Below are 25,499 nucleotides of genomic sequence, written 5' to 3' on the forward strand. Positions count from 1 at the left end.
TTGATCGATAAGTATCGATTTTATGTAAAACATCTCCTAGATGGGTCTTAGCAGTTTATGAACTTGTGCAGTTGCGCATCTTCACTCCCTAGTCGTGCATCCTCACTAAATACAGGGTATGCCAAGCGCAGCGGAAGTGTGAGGGCGACGGTCACAGTTTAGTGGAAGTGCTGCAATGTTTGACCAGCATTGAACCAACTCTGATTTCTGGCTAGCCAGGCGACAGTCAATAATCAGCTCCACTAGACCATAGCCATGGCTCTGCCTCAGTCCTCGCCTTGTCCTTGTTATTCCGTTATTATTGCTGCTTGCGCCAATTGTTTCAAGCAGTGCGTCCCGTGGGCGCTTAAAACTATGAGCTCATATAGTCCGCATAATACTCGTAGTCTAATTCAGCTGAAAAGTCAAGAGCGTGTGACGTCATACGCATGCTAATAGTCCACTTAATATTATGTATGGATAAAAATAGCTGAAATACCAAATGGCCAAGGCTTCGATTGCTCATGCACAGCGTGATGCCACGCCCCCATCGACCCCACCCCAACCAACTGAAGAGTGCGACATTGCATTGTGTGTGTGCTTTATTGCCATCATCATAAAGTAATTTCAACATTTTATTTACTTACAATTTGTTTTTGTTTTTTGTGTGCTTGGTATATGGTTAATAAATTATTAAAGCGTAAACCTAAAGGGTCATGACTTATGATTCCTTAATACTACGCAAAAGTCAAAGAGGCGACGTCAAAGTTTTTAGCCCCAAAGGCTAACAAAAATTGTTGTGCAGCTTATAGTAAACTTGCAGTTGCCCTTGCAGAGGTGGATGGGGAATATAAAAGTCGAAATAAGTCGAATATACAAATCGCGACATATTCTTAGAGTCAATAGCTTTAACTATACTATAATATTGATGTTATATCAAGATAAGAAATAGACAAGGCGAAAGAATGTGTATTCCTCTTCCACCTGCAAGAACCTGCACATGAGTGGAATCCTAAAGATATTGAGTAAGACATATGTATGTGTGTATGCGAGGTTAGTCTGAAAAGTGTCCGATCTTAAGGGGAACATAAAATAAAATAGAAAAGTATGTTAATATATATAGGTATTTTCAGTTGTGTCTAAACTATTTTCGAATGCCCTCTTGAAAATTCCGAGCTGAAGTTGAAACCGGTAAGAAAATTAATAGTTTTAGCTTAAGACTTTGTTTCTTATATAGAACGAGGTGCTATTCTTGTGTGAGTTAGCTTATGGCACAATTTGGTTAGTGTTAGGCCAAGTATTTGGATTAGTGCGGGTGAGCTGACGACAGCTCCCTCTATAAGCATATGCTATATGTATGATTATATATTTTATGATATGATATACATGTATTTGGGTACAAGGTGCTTGTACTATCACAAGTTCGATTGGTTCGATTGGCTCTGAGTCTGGGTGGCGCCTCTCTACCTCTCTGCCTCTCTTCTCCTACTCCTCCTCCTGCTCCTACAGGCTGGTCGTTGCCTGCAGCTTGAGGTAGCGCGTGCCATTCTCCGCGTCCGCCATCCTCGCTATGTGGTCCGAGGCGGCGTAGCAAGTCGTCGCGGTGGGCGTGCCCGGCCTGCTGTTGTTGCTGCTGTTGTTATTGTTGTTGTTGTTATTGTGGTGGTGGTGGTGCAAGCTGCTAATGCTGCTCAGACTGGCATCGCCCGCTCCACCACTGACGCTCTGGCGTATGCGCGTGGCACCCCAGATCAGGACGACCACCGAGGTAACCAGAATGCCCAGCCCCAGTCCGGGCAGAAAACTCTTGTGCAGCGAATCGATGACATCGTAGCTGTGCATCAACGTCGGCGGCGGTTGCTGCTGATGTGGATGCAACGGCTGCTGCTGCTGGCTGCCGCTGCTAAACTGGCGCGGATTCAGCTGCTGGTAGTCCTCGCCAGCCGCCTGCTCCGGCTCCAGATCCAGCTCGTGCGGCGTATAGTAGGGCCGACGCTGATACTGACGCAGAGCGGGCTTGGAGCCGGGACTGCTGAGCTGCAACTGCGTTATGTTGGAGCAGCCGATGTTGAGCTCAGCTTTGGGATTCTGCTCTTGCACCATGACCAGGCAGAAGCGATAGCTGCAAAGGCAAAAGCAAACCGTGAGAATGGAGAGTTTAAAGTGTTAAAAGGTTTTAATAATATATAGAAAGTAGAGAGTAGAGAGGGGAATACAGAAAGAGTTTATAAAGTGTATGTAGCATGTATGTATATGAAGAGAATTCAGAAGAGTTCTTGAAGAGTATATAAAAATCATATTCTCTATATGATATGATATGATATAAGGAGTAGACTGTAACGTACCTTTCGCCAATATCCAATGAGGAACTATCGGGCACTATCACGCTCACGGTATTCTGTCCATTGACGACCTTGCTCTCGCAGTGGATCTAAATAAAAGTCTTACAGTTTACTTTCAGCTCATTTAAGCCATTATATCACCTCCACTTACAGGTGAGTTATCGATGAGAATCTCGTTCACATTCTGCTCCTTGTAAACAAATATGGCGTCGCACATATAGTCCTTCTTGCTAAGATTCAGCAGCCACGTCAGGATGAGGCCATAGTCCGCCGAGTAATGCAATTCGTGTAGAATGATCTAAGGGAATCGACAAGTTAGCTACAAGGAACTATAGTAATTCCATAGAGTACAAACCTCCTCGGACAAGTCCTTGACATGTGTCGACGTTTGATTGGGCTTGGCCAGCGTTTCCAGATGCTCCATAATGTTCGCATTATCTTTCTCCACGTTGTCCATGTCGCAGGTAAGCGACTCCACCGGCACCTGGAGCAGCGGAGCGCCCTCCAGTCGCGGAGGTGTGACGCAGGAGGCGCTGAGACTGGAGGAAAGCTTGGAGACCTGCAGCCACTCGGCGAAAGGACGAATGCTGCAGTCGCAGGACAGCGGATTCTCCTGCATCTGCAAGCTCTGCAGCTCCTGTGCGCGATCCATGGCATTTCTGGCCACGATCGAGATGTCATTACCGGCCAAGCGCAGCTCCCGCAGCGAGGGCAGCGGCGCAATCAGGTCCGAGGTGAGGGCGCGCAGAAAATTGTGCGTCAGGTCGAGCACTGTGAGCCGCGTGAGGTGCTGCAGCGAGGCGCTGGAGATGGCCACAATGCCGTTGTAGCTCAAGTCGAGGCTGTCCAATGAGCCCAGCCCGAAGAAGGCGTGATCCTGCAGCACGTCGATCTGGTTGTGACGCAGCGAGAGGCTGACCAAGCGAGAGAAATTCGCCAAGGCCTTGTTCTGTATGCTCTTAATCATATTCCTGTTCAAGTTCAGGCTCTCCAGGTTGCGCATGCCGGGCAGCGTCTGCTCGCTGAGCGGTCCATTCAGATTGTTCGCCGTGAGATCCAGTTGGCGCAGGCTCAGGCACTGGCTCAGTGCCTTCAGGCTCTGCGCATAGTCGCCCAGTCGATTGCCGCCCAGCTTCAGCACCTCCAGCTTGCGCAGGCCGCTGAAGGTGCGCTGAGAGATGCTCGAGATTTGATTGTTGCTCAGCTCCAGGTAGACGAGGTTGCCCAGACCCACAAAGTCGGCCGTGCCCAGAGCCTTTATCTTGTTGTTCGCCAAATCGAGGCGCTCCAGGCTATTCAGCGTGGACAGCGCATTCCAGGGCACGCTCAGCAGCGCATTGCCCGGCAGTCCCAGGGCCTGCAGCGGGCCCTTGATGCCCAGAAAGGCGGACTTGTGCACCCGCTTGATCTCGCCCGAGGAGATGACCAGGCCGTGCAGCGAGATGCCATCAAAGATCTTGGCATCGCTCAGGAAGGTCACATTGCGCAGCGAGCAGTCCAGCAGCGATATGGAATACGGCGAGCTGCGCAATCTGTCTGCCAACAACTGCGGGAGATGAAGAGGGAAAGTCGATTTAGAGTGGATTTTACGGTATGTTTATTCACTGGCTTAATCTACACCCAATTCGTTTACTATGTATGCTACAAGTGTCCCAGCTGAACTCTGGCTCAGTTCATCTCTCAAGAGCAGCTGGCATATCAAATACTTATACAATTAAACGAATGCCTGTCTGGCACCTTTACTCCTCTCTCGGCAAGGTCTCGGCTGATCTCTGATCTAATAGAACATGCCATGCACCAAAGTCTTAGCTGTTCCCTCGAGCTCATCACACACAATCTAAATAGTTACCTAGATTGAGCTTGAACAATGTCTCTTTTAGTTCGCATAGCCATGCAGTCTATCTAAGGTCTGTGGTCTACTGTTAGATTTGAAGTGATGAAGTAAAATCTTAGCTGATCACACATGTAGTGATGCTGTTTGCTTGGCAATTTCAAATACTTATCTATTATTCGATTACTCATTCGATCAATCTTCTGCTTCCACTCGTATGAAGCCCTAGCTAGCCTCCAATCTAAAAACTCTGTCTATTTGCAACTGCAGCTGAAGTCTGACCGAACTCGCATCTACTCAGAGATATCATTTAGCGAACTCTTAGCTCTTAATCAATGTATTGTGCCTGTCATTTCTATTCGCACTCCGAAATATATCTAAGATCTAAGATTCAAGGGATTATCAAACCACTCACCAATAGTCCATGCAGATCGATATTGCAGCGCAGCGTGTGGGGCAGATCGCAGCCGCACTCGAGTTCCGCATTGCGAGAGCCCGAGATGTTGGGGCACTTCCACTCGAGCAGGCCATCCGTGTCCACGGGCAGCGGCAGCGAGGAGACCTCCTCGGCCTTGCGCTTCCTGGGCGAGCTCTTATTGAAGTATTTGCCAGGGGCTGGCTTCGACTTGGACTTGGGCGCGACTGCATTGAAGGCGGGCATAGCGGCCGCCGAGATGACATAGGCGCTCACAGTGGTGGGGCTGGTGGTTGTGGTGGTGCTCGACGAGCTCGTGCTGGCTGCGGTGGTAGTGTCCTCGAGCAGATCCTTTAGCTGATTGGCTGCCACGAGCGTCAGAGCCAGCAGCAGGCAGCTAAAAAAGAGAGAAACCAAAAAACAACGTTATGGAAAAGTTTTTCTCAGATGTTTTCGACGAAAATAAAACAGTTAGGGAGTAAATATATTTGTGAAATTGCATTTGCATAAAATGCTAAAGCCAATTGAAATTATGTGTGGAAATTCTTTTTAGGTCAAGCAGCGCAGCGGTCATAGCTTGAGATACACATTTACAGTTACAGATACAGATGCAGATACATTTGTATCTTGTGCAAGACAATTTGCCAATTAAGCGCTTAACGCAGTTAGAGCGTGCGATTTATTGCATTGAAACTGAATCTGTGTGTGCGTGTGTCTTAGTCCGAGATACTTTTGTATCTTTTCGTATGCAATCTGCTCGAAAAATAGACAAATGCCGACGTGACATCGATTTGCCAGCACAAACACATTTCCCAATTTTTTTTCCTTTTTTTTATTTCACGCAAAAGCGAAAGCAACACAATAAATGTTCATGGGACATGGTTATTGTTGTTGTTGTTGTTGCTGAGGATGACGTTGCCCCCAGGCATGCTAATTGAGAGTATGTATCTGTTCTTATTATGCACTAGCTGCACGTACTCTGAATTTGTCATAGAAGATGTTTCCGAAGATGCGTCGAGTAGAGAAATAGAGCCGAAGCTGGAATTATCGATAAGTATATGCACTTATGCTGCTATAATTTCATGTACTATATACATATACACCCATCTCAGCTTAAAGAATAAAACACTTGCAGCTGTAATCGATTTCAGTCTCCATTTTCTCGTCTTGCCTACGTTTCCATTTTAATATAAACAGCTTAAGTTATTCCCTGTAAATTTCTGATAAGCCAAGTATAAATTGCCAACAAATATTCTTCTGTCTAATTATGTTTACGTACCAGAAAGATCCAGCTATCCCATAATTGATAGAAAAAGCCTTAACTATATAATCGTTTCAATTAAGAATTTCTTCCATTCTATCGGCTTCACTGTGCACACTAACTGAGACACATTTGAATCTCATATCAATACATAAATATAATAATTTTTTAAAGATAAGTAATCGCTATTATCTTTCAATTAATCTCTGCAAATGAACCAAAAACTTTACTCCACAAGAATCAACGAAAATGTTTCAAGCAATCTCCCCAATAAATTCCATTTGACAACAATCTCATGTCTTGGCCCAGCACTGTTTTGGGTAGGGTATCTAGTAGTTGGCATCCTTTATTTCTGAGCCAGCACTGCTCATTGCATCATATGTATGTCAATTTCGTAGTGGAACGATTCTCTAGCATGGGCAGACACCAGACACTAAATTGCGTGCGAGGCTTTAAAAGGCCCATCTTCGTACGCTACGCGTGTTTAGTTGTAGTTTGGCAGTTGCTGCGGAAGCGCTTTAGGATTAAAGTGGTCCAGGCACCCAAAACCCAAAACCCAAATAATCAATCAATCGGTCTGTCTGTCTGTCTGCCTGTCGCTTTCTCTCTGTTCCTAAATGGCTCTGCGTTGGAGTAAAGCGAGCGCGTTTCTCCTGACCCTCAGCGTGATCCTGTTGCTGACGCAAACGCAATCGAAGCTGCTGACTCGCTGCCAGCTGGCCAAGGAGCTGCTGCGTCACGATTTTCCACGCAGCTACCTATCCAACTGTAAGTATCGAGAGTCAGCTAACCGATCGTGCGACTGATCCCTGCTATATCTAGGGGTCTGTCTGGTGGAATCGGAGAGCGGACGCAGCACCTCAAAGTCCATGCAGCTGCCCAATCAGAGCGTCAGCTACGGACTCTTTCAGGTAGAGGCAAAGCCCAAACACCTTCATTTTGCTACATTTCTAACTTCGCTCAGCTCATTAACAGATCAACAGCAAGAATTGGTGTCGCAAGGGTCGTCGCGGTGGCATCTGCAATATCAAATGCGAAGGTAAAGTCGAAGTCGAATTATACCCCAACAATTAGCTCGCAATAGATCTCTCTCTCTCTCTCTGTCTTTCCGTCTTTCTCTGTCTTTTCTTAGAATTTCTGAATGATGAGATCTCGGATGATTCGCGCTGTGCCATGCAGATCTTCAACCGTCACGGCTTTCAGGCCTGGCCCGGCTGGATGAGCAAATGTCGTGGGCGTACGCTGCCCGATGTCTCTCGCTGCTAGGCCGCAAAGGGGGGCTGCATAGCTCCAAGCGCCCCATCAGCAAAGTGGTGTCTCTTAGCTCTGACCCCTGCCGGTGTTCAGAGTTCAGCTTTCTTAGTCCTAAACATATATGTTAGCTGTTAGCTGTAAGCGTCGCTCGTTTCATTCGACTTTCATTGCATTTTCAATTATATTAAATATAACACACACATATTGAGTTCATCTTTGTGCGCGATTAAGTTTTTCCAGGAATCATCATATCAGTTTTTTAATATTGCGTTCTACACATATTTACCATGCAGTTTCAATGCATATTACCTGCTTTCAGAGTGGGAAGAAAGGGTATGTTCGCTTCTTGCTAAACTATTTTAATATATAAGCTAATAATTTCATAAGAATATAGAAATTTGCATGGTAACACGTTACAGCTGCAGCAAATTAAGCTACAAATATGCCCTGTTTACAGAAATTAAAGTGGGGTATATACCTTCTTTCGGTAAAATCTAGAGTTTTCTTTGTTATATAGACAAAAACAGCACTTTGAACATTTTTCAGCCACTGCATATCTGTATACCCTAATTTTGGAGTGTAAAATGGGTATATAGGTTTCTTATTTGCCCATTAATGTAGATCCTAGCCAATTTTTAAGATGTCATTAGATTTGCCCTTCACCTTACTTCACACATATATACCCCGATTCCAGAGTGGGAAAAGAGCATATATATATATGAGTTTCCTACCATAATAAATGTATGATTCACTATATATCTTGCAGTTCTATGATAACAGAGAAGATTGCTAAGCCCTCCATTCTGCAATTTCTCGTGATAGAGAGATTTCCCATTTTATTCTCTTCCCTCAGTTCGTTTAGTGAGCTCAGAGACAGCCCGTACTAATTTTATTCTATAGATAATATCTTGCTTATCGTGCATATTTACTTAGATAACATCAGCTCTATTTCTTATACTCTACTCTATACAGGGCATCTCATCGTCCAGCTGCCTCCTTAAAATCTTTTTCGTGTAATTCGGTCAGAAAGTATGAATACAGATTGATAATAAAGTGACCGATAAGGCTGTGTAAATTAGTTGGGCTGTCAGATATACAGGTACAGATATTGAGAAATATCGAATTCAGACAACCGAGTAAATATAAATATTCACATATAAATATTAGTATATGCATATATGCATATATGTAATGTATATGTCTGTACACCTTAGACACATCTTATCACTAAGTAACTGTAGGCACAACAATATTATTTAAAATATAAAAAAACAAGTAATAACATTGCAATCGGGCGCAACCGACTGCATAATACTTGTTAATGGTTCAGATATTATGTATCTGTATCTGTATCTGCATCTGCATCTGCATTTGTATCTGTATCTGTATCTGTATCTGTATCTGTATCTGTATCTGTATCTGTATCTGTATCTGTATCTGTATCTGTATCTGTATCTGTAAATATACGAACATACTCTCTTTTTCAATGCTTGATCGAGTATATATTAAGTACGTATTAAGTGCTGTCTCTGTAGTCAGAGCGTAACAAATTGCGAGAGACAGAATTGCCAATAAATACTCGTGAAGGCGAGAGCCCAATGCTTCATTCGATGAGAGAGTTTTGTTTTGTTTTGTCTCGGGGCTGCGCTGCCTAAAGAACACTTTGTCAAGTATTTCAATTTTGGTTTCAGTATCTGTGTGCGGGCCCGCTGTGGCGCACATGTCTAGCCTTTAAAGCGTAACTCGAACACAAAAGACAAACAAATCAAAATAACAATAAAAAGAAGAAAGCAAAAAGATATCACAATTCGTATTCGGGTTGAAACTAGTTTTGATTGCTGCGGCGAGCGTCTGTTTCAGTGGGCTCCAGTTAATTAACTAAAGGTAAACATTGTAATTACTTTATAATTGAGTCCACAAAAGGTGAGAAGGTGCTTTTTGGCCAAAATAATACAAGTGACGTGCTTTGAATGTGTAAAGCACTTGGAGCTATAATAAATCTGTTGATGCATAAATCGTGCTGCTTATATTTTCCCAATATATATTTAAATTCAATAAATAACATTTTTTTAACAGTGTTTTATAGATTTTTTATTCTCGTGTTTCGGAAACAATTCAACGCTCTCAGCTATTCAGGTGAGCTGACAGGTTTTCTTTTGTTAACGTTTTGTTTACACAGCAACAGTTCTTCGAAACTTGTTGGCTTAAGCAACGCTTCAAACAATATCGGAAATTATCATTATTGCTATTATCAACAGTATTCAATGTGCTAATTAATCGCATACCATAAATCAAATGCTATCCAGAGACCCCTAACTGCATGGCCTAACAATATAAAACAACAAACTCTGATTAAACAGCAAATGTTTGCAGTACTTAAAACTTTATTTAAATATTTGAAGATATGGTATTTCTCTCCCAATTCGTATGAAATATAAGTAAGTAGGCTGTAGGCAGAGACTATTCGTTAGCCTTTTGGCAAGAGGTAGTTTATAGGAATCAAGCTAATATTTTTATAGAAATCCATGCAGAAATAGTACCGAAATATGACAAGAGTTTTGATTGCCAATGAAAAGTGCTCTGTCGAACGAGTCGAAAGAGATATTATATCCAAAAATCGAGTGTGAAACGCCCGAGCTAGAATCATGCAAAATTTTGATGCATACAACTGGCCTCACGAACCTTCCGGCTATTCGTGTGTTGTGACAATGAATGCCCATGTATAATGAGTTGCTTATCAATTGTCCATTCCTGGAACTAATGTATATAATCTACATTTAATTACTAGCACAAACAGACATGCATACGAATTCATACGTAGTATTTGAAATCGTTTCAGATATGTCGCCAAAAGTGCTGCTGCTGCCAGCTCTGCTGCTCTGTCTGATGCTGAATGGCAAAGAGGTGGAGTCTAAGCAGTATATGCGATGCGAGCTGACGCGTGTGCTGGTCGAGACCTACAGATTCCAGAAGACTTTGATGTCCAATTGTATGTATAATACGAAATTTATATTATATAGAATAACATTATAATAAATTCTCTTTCCAATTAGGGATCTGTCTGGTGGAGCATGAGAGTTCCTTGAATACGAATAAAGTGACGAGGAACGAGAACAACAGCAAAAACTATGGACTCTTTCAAATCAACAGCAGGGATTACTGTGCAGAGGGACGCCGTGGCGGTCTATGCAATATGAAATGCGAAGGTAAGTTAAGGCGAATTTACAGTTATTTCTCATTTATAAAGCTTATATACATTTTGTTAGATCTCTCCAATGATGATATTTCGGATGACATTGCCTGCGCACAGCGAATACAACAACGCGATGGCTTCAAGTACTGGAAGGGCTGGAATCGCTATTGTCGCAATACGCGCAACTTGCCCAACTTGGATGTCACCTGTAAACTGAGCACCTTGTCACCCATACGTTCACCCAATTTCTATTAGAGTCGTCCTTTGAGCGTTAAGGAACAAAATATGCAAAATCTACTTATGTGAATTTCCATCTAGTTTTATATCAGGTATTAGATTGTAAGTGCATTGCATTGAAAAACTAGATTTTAATTGGAAATTGTACTTAAAAATCTTCAAAATAAACAAAAAACCGATTGAAACTAAATGAACTGCGTTTTTATTTTTCATTGCATACTTTCAGGCATAACGTTAATTCATCCGACAAATTTATTGCGGCATACTTTTGGGGGCAGTTCAATTTTACCATCGCATTGCTCTATAGGATTGCATACTTTCGGGGGCAGCAAAAATGTGTGAGCCTATTGAATTTTTAGTACATTTCCACTCAAATACCAGGCTCTCAGAACTGAGCAGAAGGTCACCGAAAATTGTCGAAAAAGCATTGAGTGACATGACAGTAACCCTCTCTACTCTCTACTCTCAGTCAGTGTCGTGTATTAGCGCTACCGGTCGAATTTTCAACCAAAGAGCACAAAAAATACCAGGCGATCAGAAATCACAGCAGGTCGACAAAACCCGATTGAGTGCACATTTTTACAAATTTGCTGTTCAAGGTCAACAATATGAGAGAGACTCAACTATATGAGAGAGACTATGTGAGAGACTCTAACACCACTACGTAACCACTTTTATTTACACTACAAGTCGAATTCTACACGAATGAGCTGTGGATATACCAGGCACGCAGAAAGGGGCAGCAGGTCGTCAAAAACCCTTTGAGTGCAAATTTTTACAAATTTGTTGTTCAAGGTCAACCATATGAGAGAGACCATTTGAGAAACTCTAACATCACTACATTTACATTTCCATTTGCACCACAAGTTGAATTATTAACGAATGAGCTGTGGATATACCAGGCACGCAGAAAGGGGCAGCAGGTCGACAAAAACCCTTTGAGTGCAAATGTTTACAAATTTGCTGTTCAAGGTCAACCATATGAGAGAGACCATGTGAGAAACTCTAACATCACTACATTTACATTTCTATTAGCACCAAAAGTTGAATTATTAACGAATGATCAGTTGATATACCAGGCACGCAGAAAGGGGCAGCACGTCGACAAAAACCCTTTGAGTGCAAAATTTTACAAATTTGCTGTCCAAGGTCAACAATATGAGAGAGACTATGAGAGAGAGTCTAGCTCCACTACATTTACGTTTCCATTTGCACCACAAGTCGAGTTCTATACGAATGAGCTGTGGATATACCAGGCACGCAGAAAGGGCAGAAAGTCGACAGAAACTCTTTGAGTGAAATTTTTCACAAAAATTCATTTCAAGGTCAACCAATTGAGAGCATTTTTAGCTCAACTTCTCACAGAAGTACTCCATTTCAAGGTCGTTTGGTGAGCGCATTCCGCAGTTCTTTTGAGCAGCACGTGGACTGAGGGCATGAGCCGGGCTGGAAAAAAGGGGCATTATTTTTTATGACCATTACTTGCGCATTTGCAAGTATGAGTGTTTTGTGAATTTCGGTTCGCCAGGATTGGCTTTTTGGCATATTAGGCCAAGAGCAATCGGGTCGTCTGAGAACCGTTAACTGTCTCGTCTGCAAGCGAGCGAAATTTGCTTGAAAATATGCAAAAATCCGCTGTAGCTTGTACGACTTTTACTGACCTTTTTTCAATTTTTGACAGATTTATTATTGATAAGACTCTTACTCTTATATTTCAAAGATTTGGTAAGAGACAATAATAATTTTCAGCCAAGAAATCAATTTTGAATAAGCACTTAAACCTGAACTAAAGACATTTAAGTTTAGAGATTTACTTGAGACTATGTTAATCTTTGTTCTTTTACTACTTAGCAATAAAAATGACAATACTTATAAATGATTAGCTAACTAATACATGTTATGCTAATAAATAATAACTTTCTTAATGGCAAACGCGCAGAGAGTTGGCTTGAGTTTCGTGTTTTGTCACATTGAAGAACACACATACACATACATATAGCATACATATTTATAGCAGCCGTAACTCTTTTATATTCACTACTCCCACGCCCCGCAGCGACAGCCAACAATCAACTGAACGTGGGCGTTTTGGCTTGCTGTGGCTCGATCTGAACGCCTCGGCAAACGGAGTCGCAATCGTAACTCTGGCGACATCTAGCTTGGGCATCTGCACTTCCTAGCCGCGTCTGTCTGTAGGGCGGAATGGCTGCTTGGCTGTTTGACTCACTGCAAGGGCGTAGGACAACCTACGTTTTATTTTTGGTCTAATGAAATGCAGTTTGCTGTAGGTAAAACACGTAAGTGTAGCCCCACTCGGAGTGATTGACTAGGAGATGCTCTGAGTGGCGAGCCACGTTCATGCGGACATTTCAAGTAGGCTAGAGCACGGTATTTAAAATGGCAGCTTTTTCTTATATGAGTATACTTTAAGAGAAGTTGGATTTCCTATAGTAGATTTCCAATTTGAGAGACCTAGCAGACCTAAAGGAACAAAGCTAAAAAAAATAAATATTTTATATTATAGAACTACCAAGAGCCAGACGTAGCTCAACATTATCTTAGATTATTTTCTATAGTTGTCTAGCTGCCGTCTCGCACTCCTATAGCCAAATCCAATATACCCTTTCCAAGCACCATCAAATATATTCAAGGCAACAAGAACGCAGACCTCTTGCGAGCTGCCTTTGTGAGTTGAAGAGTCTTTGGCAAGGTTCTACGAACTACATTTAAATGCAGCTACTTTTACAAGCGCTCACTTGGTAATTGATAGGCTCTCGGCCAGCCATGGAAAACATGTAAAACAATTCGCGTAGCTGAGCCCGGGTATTGTCTACGATATCATTTGCATTTCCGTTCCAACAAAAGCCGCACTTCCGTTTATGGACGGAGCACAGCCAACCGAGAGCCAGCCGAAACAATGAGCAGCTCTTTCATTCTTAAACGCGTGAAGCGTGCAACCAACAGCAACAGCAACGGCAACAGCAACAGTAATGATAATAATAACAATAACTATAAGCACAATTCATGGCAACAGGTGAAGCTACAAATGAAACTCAAAAATCAGAGCGTAACTACAAATTACAATGTAGCCCTTGTTGCTGTTGTTGTTGCTGTTCCATTAGAATGCCTTTTGCATATGTGAGTGGTCAAAATAAATCAAAAGCAACAGCAACAACAGCAGCAGCAACTGTTGCTGCGTAGCTGGTCAAAAGGCACAGCAGCAACATCCTCTGCACACAGCGGACGCTCACCTCAAACAGTTTTGATATGCAGCTCAGCTGTCGACTCCTGCACTCAGTGCTGAGCACTTTACAATAGCAGCACCCCAAAAAAAAGCTAGAAAAAGAGCCAAGCTTTATAGAAGTATTATTATTATTTATTTAACTCTTTTGCATTATCTATTCAGCTATAATTCTCAGTTGCTTCAGTCCTTCACCTTAGCTCTATTCGTATATAGCTTCCTATTCTGCTCTATACTCATTTGAAAAGTATTGTTTAAGCTATATACAATATCGTATTAAATATCAGTTATCAGCTAAATTGTAGTTTACAATTCAGCTCAAACTTTTATATTCCGTATAAGCTACTTTTAGCTATAAAACTGCTAAATTCGTAGGACTGCCTGAAACGCCCTTTTTGTCACGCTAATCTGGCCACAACTCACAATAACAATAACAACAACAACAGCAACCAAAACGTAATGTTCGAAACGTTTCAGTGCGTTTAATTTCCGCTGCCTCTGTCGCAGTCTCTGCCTCCGTCTCTGCCTCTGTCTCTGCTTCTGTCTCTGCCTCTGCTGCAGTCTCGGCCTAAGCTGTGGCTTCCTTTTGTGCTTTGGTCAGCTTGACTTGTTCGTCACTGTCGCTGGCTGGCTAATTATGCATAAAATGCATTGACAACAAAGCAACAACAGCAAAACAATTTGATTTGTCCTAGGCCAAAATTATGAGATCAAGCCACGCCCTTGAGCTGTGGCATTGCCCCTTGATCCATTGATCCCTTGATCCTGCCCGCCTGCCTGCCTGCCTGACTCATTGCCATTGACATGTGCTAATCGGCCCATGTAGGCAGATGCGCCTTGTCTAGACGGCATTGGCAGCCAACTTGTTAGCCTCAGCCGTCGACGAGCTCTGCTTTTTTTTTTTAGCACTCGCTCGCTAATCAAGGCACAACAAGTCAGCCGAAGAGCTGAAGAGCTCAACGATTCCCAACCAGCCGATCCACCAGGCAGTTTCGCATTAACGTCGTCGTCTCCCACACAAGAAACGTGTTCAATTTTATAGTTGAGCCTTAAATACTCTTTCTTAGACTAAGTCGGATTTTGTTATTAACAATCTGCTGTTGTTTCTATCTGCAGTTTATAAGCTGATTGTAAAAGTCGATCCGTATATTATTAGCTGATGCTAGAGCTCATTCATATTTAGACTCAAGTCGTTACACTTTACTTACAAGTTGCTTGTTTATTTTTAAACTAAATGTTTGGCATTCTTATCACAGACAGAGTCTCTAGCTAACAACTCACTTATAGCTCCTTATCCTCTTGGTATTTCACATACTAAAACTAAATGGTATTCAAGCCATTAAAAACTCGACCGAATCACTCTTCCAAGTCACGTTGCCCGCTTGAAGCTCAGAGCACACCCGAAAGCTGTTTTGTGTAGGCGCAGCCATAGCGCCGCTCTTAGCACAGTGAAACCCATCCCCAGCCAACCCAAGCGGACCCAAGCCAACCGGCCTCAGACCAAAAGCCGCTCTGGCCAAAAATGTATTCACAACTGGCTGAAATTAAGGCACGTCAGCGGAAATAAACCTTCTTTCTTTAATTTTCGTGTGTTTCTGTGCGCCAGCCAAATGACTCCAAATGTGTTGCTCGTAACGGCATTGCAGCATTCGCTGTGGAGCAGCAATGGAACGAGAGCTGGAAGATTGTTGTTGCTGATGATGTGGATGGGACTGTGGATGTGACTGTGGATGTTGGCTGCAGACATGCTCTTGATGTGCCGTTGATGCTGGCTCTGCGTAGCTATGGAGATTGATGCAGATGAAGGTGCAGACAAACAAATAAAGATATACATATAAACGAGTATATATGTAGATGCGTATAAATATGCCCATAAAGATATAGATGCAGTTTCAGTTATAGATATAGATCTATATAGATGAAGATGCAGATGCCAGATATAGGCACAAATAAGATGATATATTTATCATACATATAGGTGATATATGGACTATAAATGGCCTGTTGCCACTGTCGAAAGCAGAAGGTGTTCGCCGCCCGCTGCGCCTCATTCGATTGCCTCACTACACTACAAAACAAATAGAAAATGCATAAACAGAGGCGAAAATCGGCTGCAATTTCTGTGGACCGTCTGCAGCTGCTTAGCCTGGCCAAAAAGTGAGCGAATGCGAAAACTGATTTTCACATCATTTAATGCTCAATCGGCACGCAAGTAGCACACACACTCACACACACACACATTATCACACAATGTTGTTGTCTTTTTTTTATTGTTTATTTTTTCAACATATTTGCGCTCCCAAAATGGCCAAAAACATGCGATAAGCCACTGAACAATTAAAAACGCGTTTTTTTTTCGTTATTTCGCCTTCTTTGGTGGGGCAATAAGTCGAAAATAAATTGCATGCGAGCATATACGAAATGCGCATACCCTGTCTGAAATTTGAGGGATCTGTAAGGGATCTATCTATATCACTACTACTGTTATTATCATTATTATTACTACTACCATTAGCATTGCCATTATCAATATAGATATATTAATTTATTCAAGCTCCCAACTTCATGTCTGTCTGTCTGTCTCTACTCTACAGACTGACTGTGCAAGCAACCCGAGTTGTGTTCGCACTTGTTGCCACACAGTGCTTATTAAAAGTAAACGACAATTGTGGCCACTTTTTGCTTGTCACCCTGGAACAATTTGTTGCAGCTGCTGCTGCTGCTGCTCAGCTGTTCAGCCTGACGACCTGGCCTCGGGCATAGTATACATAGCCACATGAATATAAAGTGAAATCGAATGCTAGCGACTGCTCAATACTCGCTCAAAATCTAATATAATAGATATACCAGAAATACGTTTCGACTGTTTACCTACATATATTATGCTCAATTTCGACCAATTTGTCTCGCTTCCAGCTTCTCTCCGTAATCCGTTATATTTCGTATCCAATATACTTCACTTTAGAGTCAGGCTGCTGTTGCTGCAGTCAAATTAGGCAACATGTTGCCAATGCTGACAGCAACATGTTGCTGCAAATCGCAAAGGCCAAAGGCTAAATTAGAGAGTTCAGTGTTTTTTTTTTTTTTTTTTTTTTTTTTTGGGTGGTGTGCATATGCGGCTTATAGCTTTCTGGCCAAGTCAATAACAACCTGCTGCTTCCATTGCTACTGCTGTTGTTGTTGTTGCTGTTGCTGTTGCATTGTTATCGCTTGAGCGAGCGCCAAATCTGTACGCCAAAAACGAAAAAAAAAATACGCTCGAAAGCGCAACGAAATGTTGCCAGAGGCGAACTGACAGCTATGGGCGCATGAATAGAGACAGTTGAATGGACATCATATCGAATCGCACCACATATATCTAATATCCATTGATGGCTTAAATCACTTTACGGCCGATTAAGGGGGCGGCCTACTTGCGGGCTATTGTGGAGCTTGATTTGAGATAAATACATAATAAATCTACAGTAATTATGAGAAACGTTGATCCACAAACTGTTGCCAATTCACATTTCAATGGCTGACATTGATGCTGAATAGAGACAGCTGAATGGGGAAGTCGGAAAGAAACAAAATTTCTATAATAGATGAATGGAGAAACATATTTTTGCAACAATGATGAGAGTTGGATGGGAGATAAAGGGCGATAACAGATATGTTAAACATACGCATATAAACATAGAAATAGATTAGCTGATAAAAAAGAACATCATACATATATATAGACAGATAACAGCTAGGTTCTATCTGTCTTATAAGGCCTAACATAATCATTTTCCTCAAAACACAACCGACATTATTTGACTGTCCACTGCTGTTGCTTGCCCATAAGACATGGGCATAATTGAATAGCGCGCACTTTGATGCGTTTCTCTGCCATATTAGCCAGCAAATGGATGCGTGAAAAAATAGTAAAAGTTGCGACCAGGCCAAAGCCAGCCAAAGGTCAAAATGTCACGCCAAGGCAAACAGAGAGTGAAAGAGAGAGAGCGAGAGTGAGAGACATGTGTGTGGCTGGCTTTGAAGTAGCTGCAACCGCAGACGTGCAGCAAACAAAAGACACCGCAGCAGGAGCAGCTGTTGCTGCCGTTTTGAATGTGAATGCGAATGGGATTGTGGAATGGGAATGGGAATGGGATTGTGGAATTCGAGTGCGTGGCAGGAAGCAATGAAGAAGGGATTTCTGATTGTGCACACGCACCTTGCAGCAGGGCAGGGCAGGGCAGGGCCTTTCCTGCGAAACACTGAAATCAAAGTGCACAGCACATTAAGACGGAAGCGGATGTTGTCCTTAAGGCAAGGCAAAACAAATAAACCGAGTTTACCAAGAAGCACTTAAACTTCGATCAAACAGAGTCTAGCACACAGTAGCAGCAGCTACTTGATTTGCTCTCAGGCAATTGTGCCAAACAGTTAAGCGCATTAAGCGACAAACGAAAATTGAGGCCAAGTTGCCAAAAAAAAAGTTAAACGAAAGACTTAGGCAACAAACTTGAAGTAAGAGCTAGGCAAAGGAAAGCGTGGGCCAAGCGCTCTTTTTAATTAGCTGACGTGCACATTAACATTTAACCTGCCCGTCAGCCCAGCCAATGAGCAAAGGCATTGCCTCGCATCCTACGACCGCTGCAGCCATAAATTTAATGCCAAATTACTTTTAGTTGTTGCTGCCAATGCCGCGGGCCACATTCATATGCAAATGCCCCACCAGCAACAACAACAACAAAACAAACACATACAAAATAAATGAATGCAGCAGCAACAAAGAGGCTGCACTGGCTGAATGAATACATATGCATATATATGTGTGCTATATATAAATATAAATACATATACATATATGAAAACCAATTTAATTTAAATGAAATTCAGCGCAGGTAACAAAATCGAACAGCGCCTGCATCACTGTTGTTGTTGTTGTTGTTGCTGCTGCCGTGTTTGGGACGGAAATGTGGCCCAATGTTCTAGAGCCCATAAACTGAACGATTTGGTCATTGGTCTTGCAGACAAATGCCAGCTTAAAGCCATTTCAAAAATGGTTTGTTTACCTTTGCCTTGGGGATTAACCAGCTGCTGCTGCCTCGCATTTCATATATGCATATTGTATTATTGTAGTTTATATATTTCAGATTTCATTTGAAATTCCGTCCGATTGCTGCAGAAGCGAGAGGGAGAGAGAGAGAGAGAGGGCGTACGCTGTATATATAAATATTGTATATTCAGCACGTCTGCAGAGCGAGAGACAATTAGAGTAAATTTCGCATTAGGTTTTGCAGCGGACATTGGATATCATAGACTTTGATTATGGATCTCAATATCTCTTCAGCTCGATCTCAGCCTAGCTTCTCTCTTAACTTTAACGTTCAATTTGAGCTAGTTTAAGTACCTGCAAGACCTTTATTTTATATCATATTCTTCATTCAAGATTTAATTTAATTTTTTATCCATATTGGCAGCTCAACAATGAAGGCAGCGAGCAACGAACGACTCTTGACTCTCAATTGCTGTCACTTATTAGGCATTTTTAATTGTTCAAGTGTTGGGGCCATGGCTACAGGTGTATGTGTGTGTGTGTGTGTTCGTTCAATTAAAAAGTAATTTGCCTAACAAAACAAAAATAGAAAAAATAGAAAAAAAGAAACAAAGAGCTGCGACCGGCTTGGCAGCAGTCGCAAATCAAAAAGACAGAAGACACCCACACATTTCCGTTTCTCAGCCCACTCTCAAAAATATGTTTACCAATTGTTGTTGCTGTTGTTGTTGTTGTTGTTGTTGTGGTTGCTTAGATCGAAAAACAAGTTTGTAAACTAATTTGCAGTCGCTTGACAATATTGCCCGTAATTTAAAGCTAGAAAAAACACAGACTAATCTAAATGCATACACAGACACAGTCAAATATGCATATATATATATATATATGTATACAGATACAAATATATATTTTTCTTAGTGAAACTGGCTGCAATTGCCGCAGACTATATTTACTCAGATATTTTTGAGGAATTTTAAAATTGTAGGATTATGAGATATATATGAGTAATGGAATAATTTATATATATATTTAAAAAGATTTATGCAATACAAAAATCAATACGATTACCAGACTACCAGACTATGCCAATATATTTCTTAATGTACATATGAGACTGTTGTTTGAGTGAAGTTTGTATGGCGCTGAAGCTAAACCAGAGATATTTAAATGAATCTCATTAAAATGTGGATCATTAGCAAGAAACTTTTTCTTTTTCTTTTCTCTTGAGTGAATACAAAATTGAATATTATCTTAGTTTCTTCTGTAATGCCTCAAATATTAAGTCCCTTTCTTTATGTATATAATATTAAATTACATTGCATAAGCAAAGAAATTGTTATAAAGCCTCTCTGCATGCACAGCTACATACATAGATACAATTATCTGCTAAATTCTGTTGACTCACGTCTGCAGCTTTGGCCTCTGCATGCGCGCTGCACAAACAGGCAAACAGCATAATGATATGCATATGCTCGGCTAAGGTAGGGCATAGCTGATGACTGAAAACCAACCCAAGTTCACAGCCCACGCAGCACTCGAAACGTTGGCGCCGCCAACGCACGTGCATAAAGCTAAATCGCCTGTTAATTGCGACATTTCGAAAGTCAAGACAAGGCCCAAAAAGCAAAGCCACAAAACCTCGCACACACACACACACACTCTCATGTATGTAGATAGAGGCAGACTTATATTCCATGAAGAGCTCATAAAGTCTGTCAAAATTGTATGAATGAAAGGTGAAAAACAAATAAAAACGAAACTCTCCTCAGACTGATCAATGCGTATGCATCTTAAATAGTTTTCCAAATTTTCAATTTGCCTCTAAATGGCATTTAAATGTGTGGGCGTGGCATTCGGTTGAGATAAGCACTGCATTGCGGAAATAGATTCCAAATGAACCAAATTAAAGTTATTGTACGATCTGTAAGCAATGGCTGACAATGCGGCTAACATGCCACACACACACACACACACACAGGCATAGCTCTGTGTTAGCCCACACGTAGCGACACATCAGTCTGTGAAAAGCACCGAAAAACCCACACACAAAATGCCAGCCGCTCAACTTGTATGTCAAGAAATTGTAGATGCTGTTTGTAGCTATTCTTGTTGCTCGTTGTTGTTGCTCTCGGTTGTTGTTGTTGTCGTTGTTGTTTTGGATGCTGCGGAGGAGTATGCTAAGTGAACGGCTCTAGCTCTCTGTGTGTGCACTGCGAGAAATTGCCGATGCCGCTGCCGCTGCCTCTGCCTCTGCCTCTGCTTTGTTCATTAGCAAAAAAGGCAACTAGAGTAGATATATTGAGTAGTGCAAGACTAGGAAATACCCTACAACTGCTTAGATCCAGAAAGTAACGAGTTAAGAGAGCTGAAAGAGATGCTCCCTAAGCTCTTTTATAAGAGATTACACATTAAAAATGTTCATTTAAAACTCTTCTCATTATGTGAATAACCAGCTGTTAGGTATTCAACCAGTAGACACTAAAAGGAAGGCAAGAAAAGTATCAGATATATAGCAGTGTATACTCGAAGAGTGTATATATAAAGCTTGATATATGTAGTTCTTGTAATCCTCCATTTATGTTTAAAAATAACGGATCTATACATAGATGTTCGTATATGATGTACAGGTACTACAATATTGTATCCCCCTCTCTCTCTCTCTATCGAGTGACTTGTTTTTTACATCAATACATACTTTAGGTCATTTGAGTTAGTCTCCCCCAAACAAACATTTTACGCTTTTTTATTAGTTTTTTGTTTTTTATGGGATTCAGTACACGTTAGAGCACTTAGAGAAATGAAATGCATTTGAAATGAAGTCCAGTTAAAGTGAGATGCGTTACATTCAACGTGTCCCATATACAAGTGTGTGTGTGTGTGTGTGTGTGTGTGTGCGACATACTTATCAATATGAAGTGGGCAGCATTTGTTGTTGTTGCCAAATTTGGCAACTTGTTGTGGAGCAGCAACTAGCAACAGCAGCAGCAACAACAACAACAACAACAGCATCCAGCAACTGGCTAACAACAATGGGCCAGCAAGTAGCACAGTTGAAGAGTTGTCGGCCGCGGCTGCTGCTGCTGCAAAATGACGGCTTATAAATGACGCCCACAGCTGGGCAAACAAAAGACTTAGGCAACGAACTTGATGCCAGCTTACCTCCAACAGAACAGAAACCGAAACAGAAACAACAGCCAGCCAACAACGTTGACTAAGCAAACCAAGCGGCTAATGAGCGCATGTAAAGCAGTAAAAATAAAAAAATTAAGTAACAAAAAATTATATAAACATTAATTATGTACGTTTACTTCTCTATCCCCTTGCTCCTCGCTCTATCTCTTTAATTTCGGCTACGTTGTGGGCGTACGAAATGAAATGAAAATAAAAACTTTGTTTATATTGGTAAGAAGAAGCAGACAGCATGCTGTGAAAATTATGAACTGTAGAAGAAAGCCAGCAGAAGGCAGAGAGAGTGAGAGAAGAGCGAGTGAGTTGAACAAGAAAATGAATAAAACTCGTATACGAATGAAATGTAAAGAAAACAAAACGACAAAGCGCTAATTGCGCTTAAACTATGATGCGTGTGTGTGCTATGTGTGCGTGTGTGTGTGTGCGTAAGGTGCGTAGGTTGAACAAACTTCTTGTCGGAGCTGTTCATGCTGTCAACAACAACAACAGCAATCACATTACATTTAACTCATTCGCCTAGCTTTTCATTTTCTTCATTTCAACACACATACATGTGTGTGTGTGTGTGTGTTGATAATTTTTGAAAATCTCTTAACGCATTTTGAATTTGGTTTTTTCTTTCTTTCTTTTTTTTTCTCTTTCTCTTTTGGGTAAATGACAACAGGGAGTCGCAATAATTGCCCCCGCAACGGAAGTGCGGCTGTTCAACAAAGTTAGCAGCGTTTAATGAGCTTCCACAGCAGTCGTCGGCGTCGCTACGTGACGCAAGCTGGCATCCAAAATTTATAAACATAAATTCATAGGAGAATTAAATACTATTTATACACATACAGATTAGATGAAGAGTTCAAACGTCCAAACATAAATGTGTCGGTGACAAAGGTAAAAAGCTATAAATTAAATATTTATGTGATGCGGGGAAGCATGAGATGTATACATATATAGGAGTGAGTCTAATGGTAGACTATTTATATAGAGGAGAAATACTTAAGAAGTAACTGCGAAGTAGTAGGAAGTTGAAATATGTTTTGAGGCAGACCTAGCATTATAGCACATATAACTTGGTTAGCCCTAACTATATTTCATTCCAGCCAAGTTTGATGCGGACAAATTGTGGCTAGATATACACTATAGCGCATATATTGTATTTGAAAATACTCTTTATAAACAATATTCTCACTACAATGCGCTGTTCAGTACAAATAATCTTAAGACAGTGATGAAAAGATACAATCAGATATTGGTGTTTAGATATATAGCTTTAACTACAGAGGCATATCTCTATGGCTCTATTTATATATAATTTTATAGGCTCATATAGGCTATCAAGATATAAGCTGAGCTTATCGAAATATATATCGTCTATGGCTAACATGGCAATTATTGAGCCCCTCTGCTGACCGTAAATCTATTAGCTCTATAATTAGCTACAAATATCCGCGCCTGCGGCCTAATCGAAATGAAATAAAAGCATCATTAGAGCACGAATTTGCAATTAAGAACATTTTTTAATAAACGGATCTTTCGATGGAAGACGCAGAAGTCATTTATATACAGATAGTGTATATGGTTCATATATGTATATATAGGCAATCTAGATCAGAGATGCGATTTCTAATTGGCTCATTTGACATGCAGATCAGGTGGGCGTAGCTAGCGTATATAATAAATTTCATTTAATATAGTCAACAAATGCCGCACAGATGTCGGGCTTTAAATAAATGAATATATTTAAAAGGTAAATAAATAAATGTCTAAGACTCACCTTAGTTTGGGCAACATTTTGAATGAGTTGAGCTCCCACTCTTTCTCTCTGTCTCTCTTTCTCGCTCTCACTTCGATTTATCAGCGTGCGAAACTTAAACAGCAGATAAGCTGAGCGATTTATCAGTCAAACAGGCGACGTTTTCGCTGACTTGGATATATTTCTCTATATATATGTATATATGTATTTAAGCCGACTTTGACTTGACCGAATGTATTTTACTTTTTTCTTTGTAGCTGTCTACCTGGCTGTCTTGTCTTGCTGCTCCAGAAGGCAAATGCGATAAAGATCTTTACGCTGCACTTGGTTAGGGTTTTTTTGTTAACTCTCTCGCTCACTCTCTCACTCCCTCTCCCGTTCTAGTAGGTAACATTAACAATGGGTCGCTTAGTTGACAGGGACAGGGACATGACGCGCCAGCATTTCATTCATAAAAGACGAGCGCACAAAGAGCCGGAAGCGGATGCAAAGACGTTTTGTTTGCCCGACTGCCTGCTCGACTCGACTCGACTCGACTGCCTGCAGGATACTCAACAACAACTGCCGACGGCCATTCAAAAATTCTTCAATTTACATTTGGGTTTCGCATTTGCATTTACTTCACGTTGTTGCTTTGGCGCTTAACGAAACGAATGACTAAAGCAACGAACTTTGCACTGCACACACGCGTTTATTTACATTAACACAAACACCAACAAACGCACACACACAACACAGATACAAAGTAAACGCCGCAGCTGCTAGCTGAACTAAACGCGCCAACGACTGAAACTCGACTGAGCTCTGCTGCAGCTGAACAAAACCCGATTCCGCATTTGCCGAATCGGCATTGCCTCGTCTGTCTGTTTCATTCACAAATATAGAAGTCGGTCGCTGCTTCGGCGACGGCTGCTGACTCAAGCTGATTCTCTGAATGACCAGTCGGTGCGACTCGCTGCGTGTGGGCAGCACCCAGGCAGCCAAGCAGCAGACAGCAGACAGCAGGCAGCAGGCAGCGAGTAGCAGGCAGAGAGCAGCAACAACAACAGCATAGGCAGCTAGCAACAACAACAGACATTAAGCAACAGCAACATCAAGCGGTATCACGCAACAACAGCAACATCAAGCAGCAGCAGCAACAACAGAGACTAACATCAGCAACCACCAGCAGAAGTAACAGCAACATACCGCACCAGCAGCAATATCAAACAGCATCAGACATCACGATGCAGCATTCAGCAAGAGCAATACGCAGCTAGCTGACTATATCTAGCAGCAACAGCAATCAGCTAGAAAAGCCGCCAGGCAGCTCAAGCAGCAACAGCAACATCAACAGCTGCATCAAACAACATCTGAGAGAATCAAGCAGCAACAACAGCCCATAGACAACATCAAACAACGGCCAACAGCAACATCAGGCAGCAGGCTATATGGAGCAACATCAACAGTCGGCAACAACACCCACCGCATCAAGTAGCAACAGCAACAGCCAACAGCAACAGCAGCCAGCAGCCAGCAGCAGCAATAGCATCAGGCAACAGTCAGTCAGACAGTCATTCATTTGTTCATATCCACATTGCGTTTGCCAAATGCCATTGCATGCCAGCCATATTTGGGCAGGCGAGCGTAACCCAAATACGTGCAAGAGAAGAAAACTAAGGCCATGAGCGTCTGGAAAGATGGAAAGAGGTAAATAAATCACAGCTAGCGGCAGCAAGAAAAAAGTTCTCACACTCCATTTGACCGTTGGCTACTTGATTTTCACATATATATATGTATATATACGT

At 41.7% G+C, this 25,499-nt stretch overlaps 3 protein-coding genes across 6 annotated transcripts; 2 read left to right on the forward strand and 1 right to left on the reverse strand.

Annotated features, from left to right (window-relative positions):
* Positions 1-563: 563 nt before the first annotated feature.
* On the reverse strand, positions 564-24,520 carry Lrt (Leucine-rich tendon-specific protein). 3 transcript variants are annotated; one of them, XM_089470227.1, is made up of 7 exons: positions 23,956-24,520; positions 23,734-23,898; positions 4,568-4,964; positions 2,677-3,867; positions 2,473-2,619; positions 2,325-2,410; positions 564-2,101 (listed from the first exon to the last, which is right to left on the reverse strand). In XM_089470227.1, the coding sequence occupies exons 2-7, from the start codon at positions 23,748-23,750 to the stop codon at positions 1,483-1,485; spliced, it is 2,457 nt and encodes an 818-aa protein (XP_089326353.1). In that variant the 5' UTR covers positions 23,751-23,898; positions 23,956-24,520; the 3' UTR covers positions 564-1,482. The 3 variants fall into 3 exon arrangements, with proteins under 3 accessions (XP_089326353.1, XP_017866210.1, XP_089326354.1); XM_018010721.2 differs by having other exon boundaries at positions 23,734-24,520; XM_089470228.1 differs by lacking the exons at positions 23,734-23,898; positions 23,956-24,520 and adding an exon at positions 5,847-5,937.
* Positions 6,305-8,865, forward strand: LOC108615902 (lysozyme). The gene is made up of 4 exons (XM_018010738.2): positions 6,305-6,596; positions 6,651-6,739; positions 6,804-6,867; positions 6,961-8,865. The coding sequence occupies exons 1-4, from the start codon at positions 6,446-6,448 to the stop codon at positions 7,092-7,094; spliced, it is 438 nt and encodes a 145-aa protein (XP_017866227.1). The 5' UTR covers positions 6,305-6,445; the 3' UTR covers positions 7,095-8,865.
* LOC108615901 (lysozyme) lies at positions 8,767-10,702 on the forward strand. 2 transcript variants are annotated; one of them, XM_089470242.1, is made up of 5 exons: positions 8,767-8,966; positions 9,159-9,218; positions 9,922-10,071; positions 10,136-10,288; positions 10,349-10,702. In XM_089470242.1, exons 3-5 carry the CDS (start codon positions 9,924-9,926, stop codon positions 10,528-10,530), a joined length of 483 nt encoding a protein of 160 aa, XP_089326368.1. In that variant the 5' UTR covers positions 8,767-8,966; positions 9,159-9,218; positions 9,922-9,923; the 3' UTR covers positions 10,531-10,702. The 2 variants fall into 2 exon arrangements, with proteins under 2 accessions (XP_089326368.1, XP_017866225.1); XM_018010736.2 differs by lacking the exon at positions 9,159-9,218.
* Positions 24,521-25,499: the final 979 nt, after the last annotated feature.

The sequence above is a fragment of the Drosophila arizonae genome, chromosome 5 (assembly GCF_054131065.1).
Source record: "Drosophila arizonae isolate 15081-1271.41 chromosome 5, UAZ_ARI_1.0, whole genome shotgun sequence".
NCBI classification, from domain to species: Eukaryota; Metazoa; Arthropoda; class Insecta; order Diptera; family Drosophilidae; genus Drosophila; species Drosophila arizonae.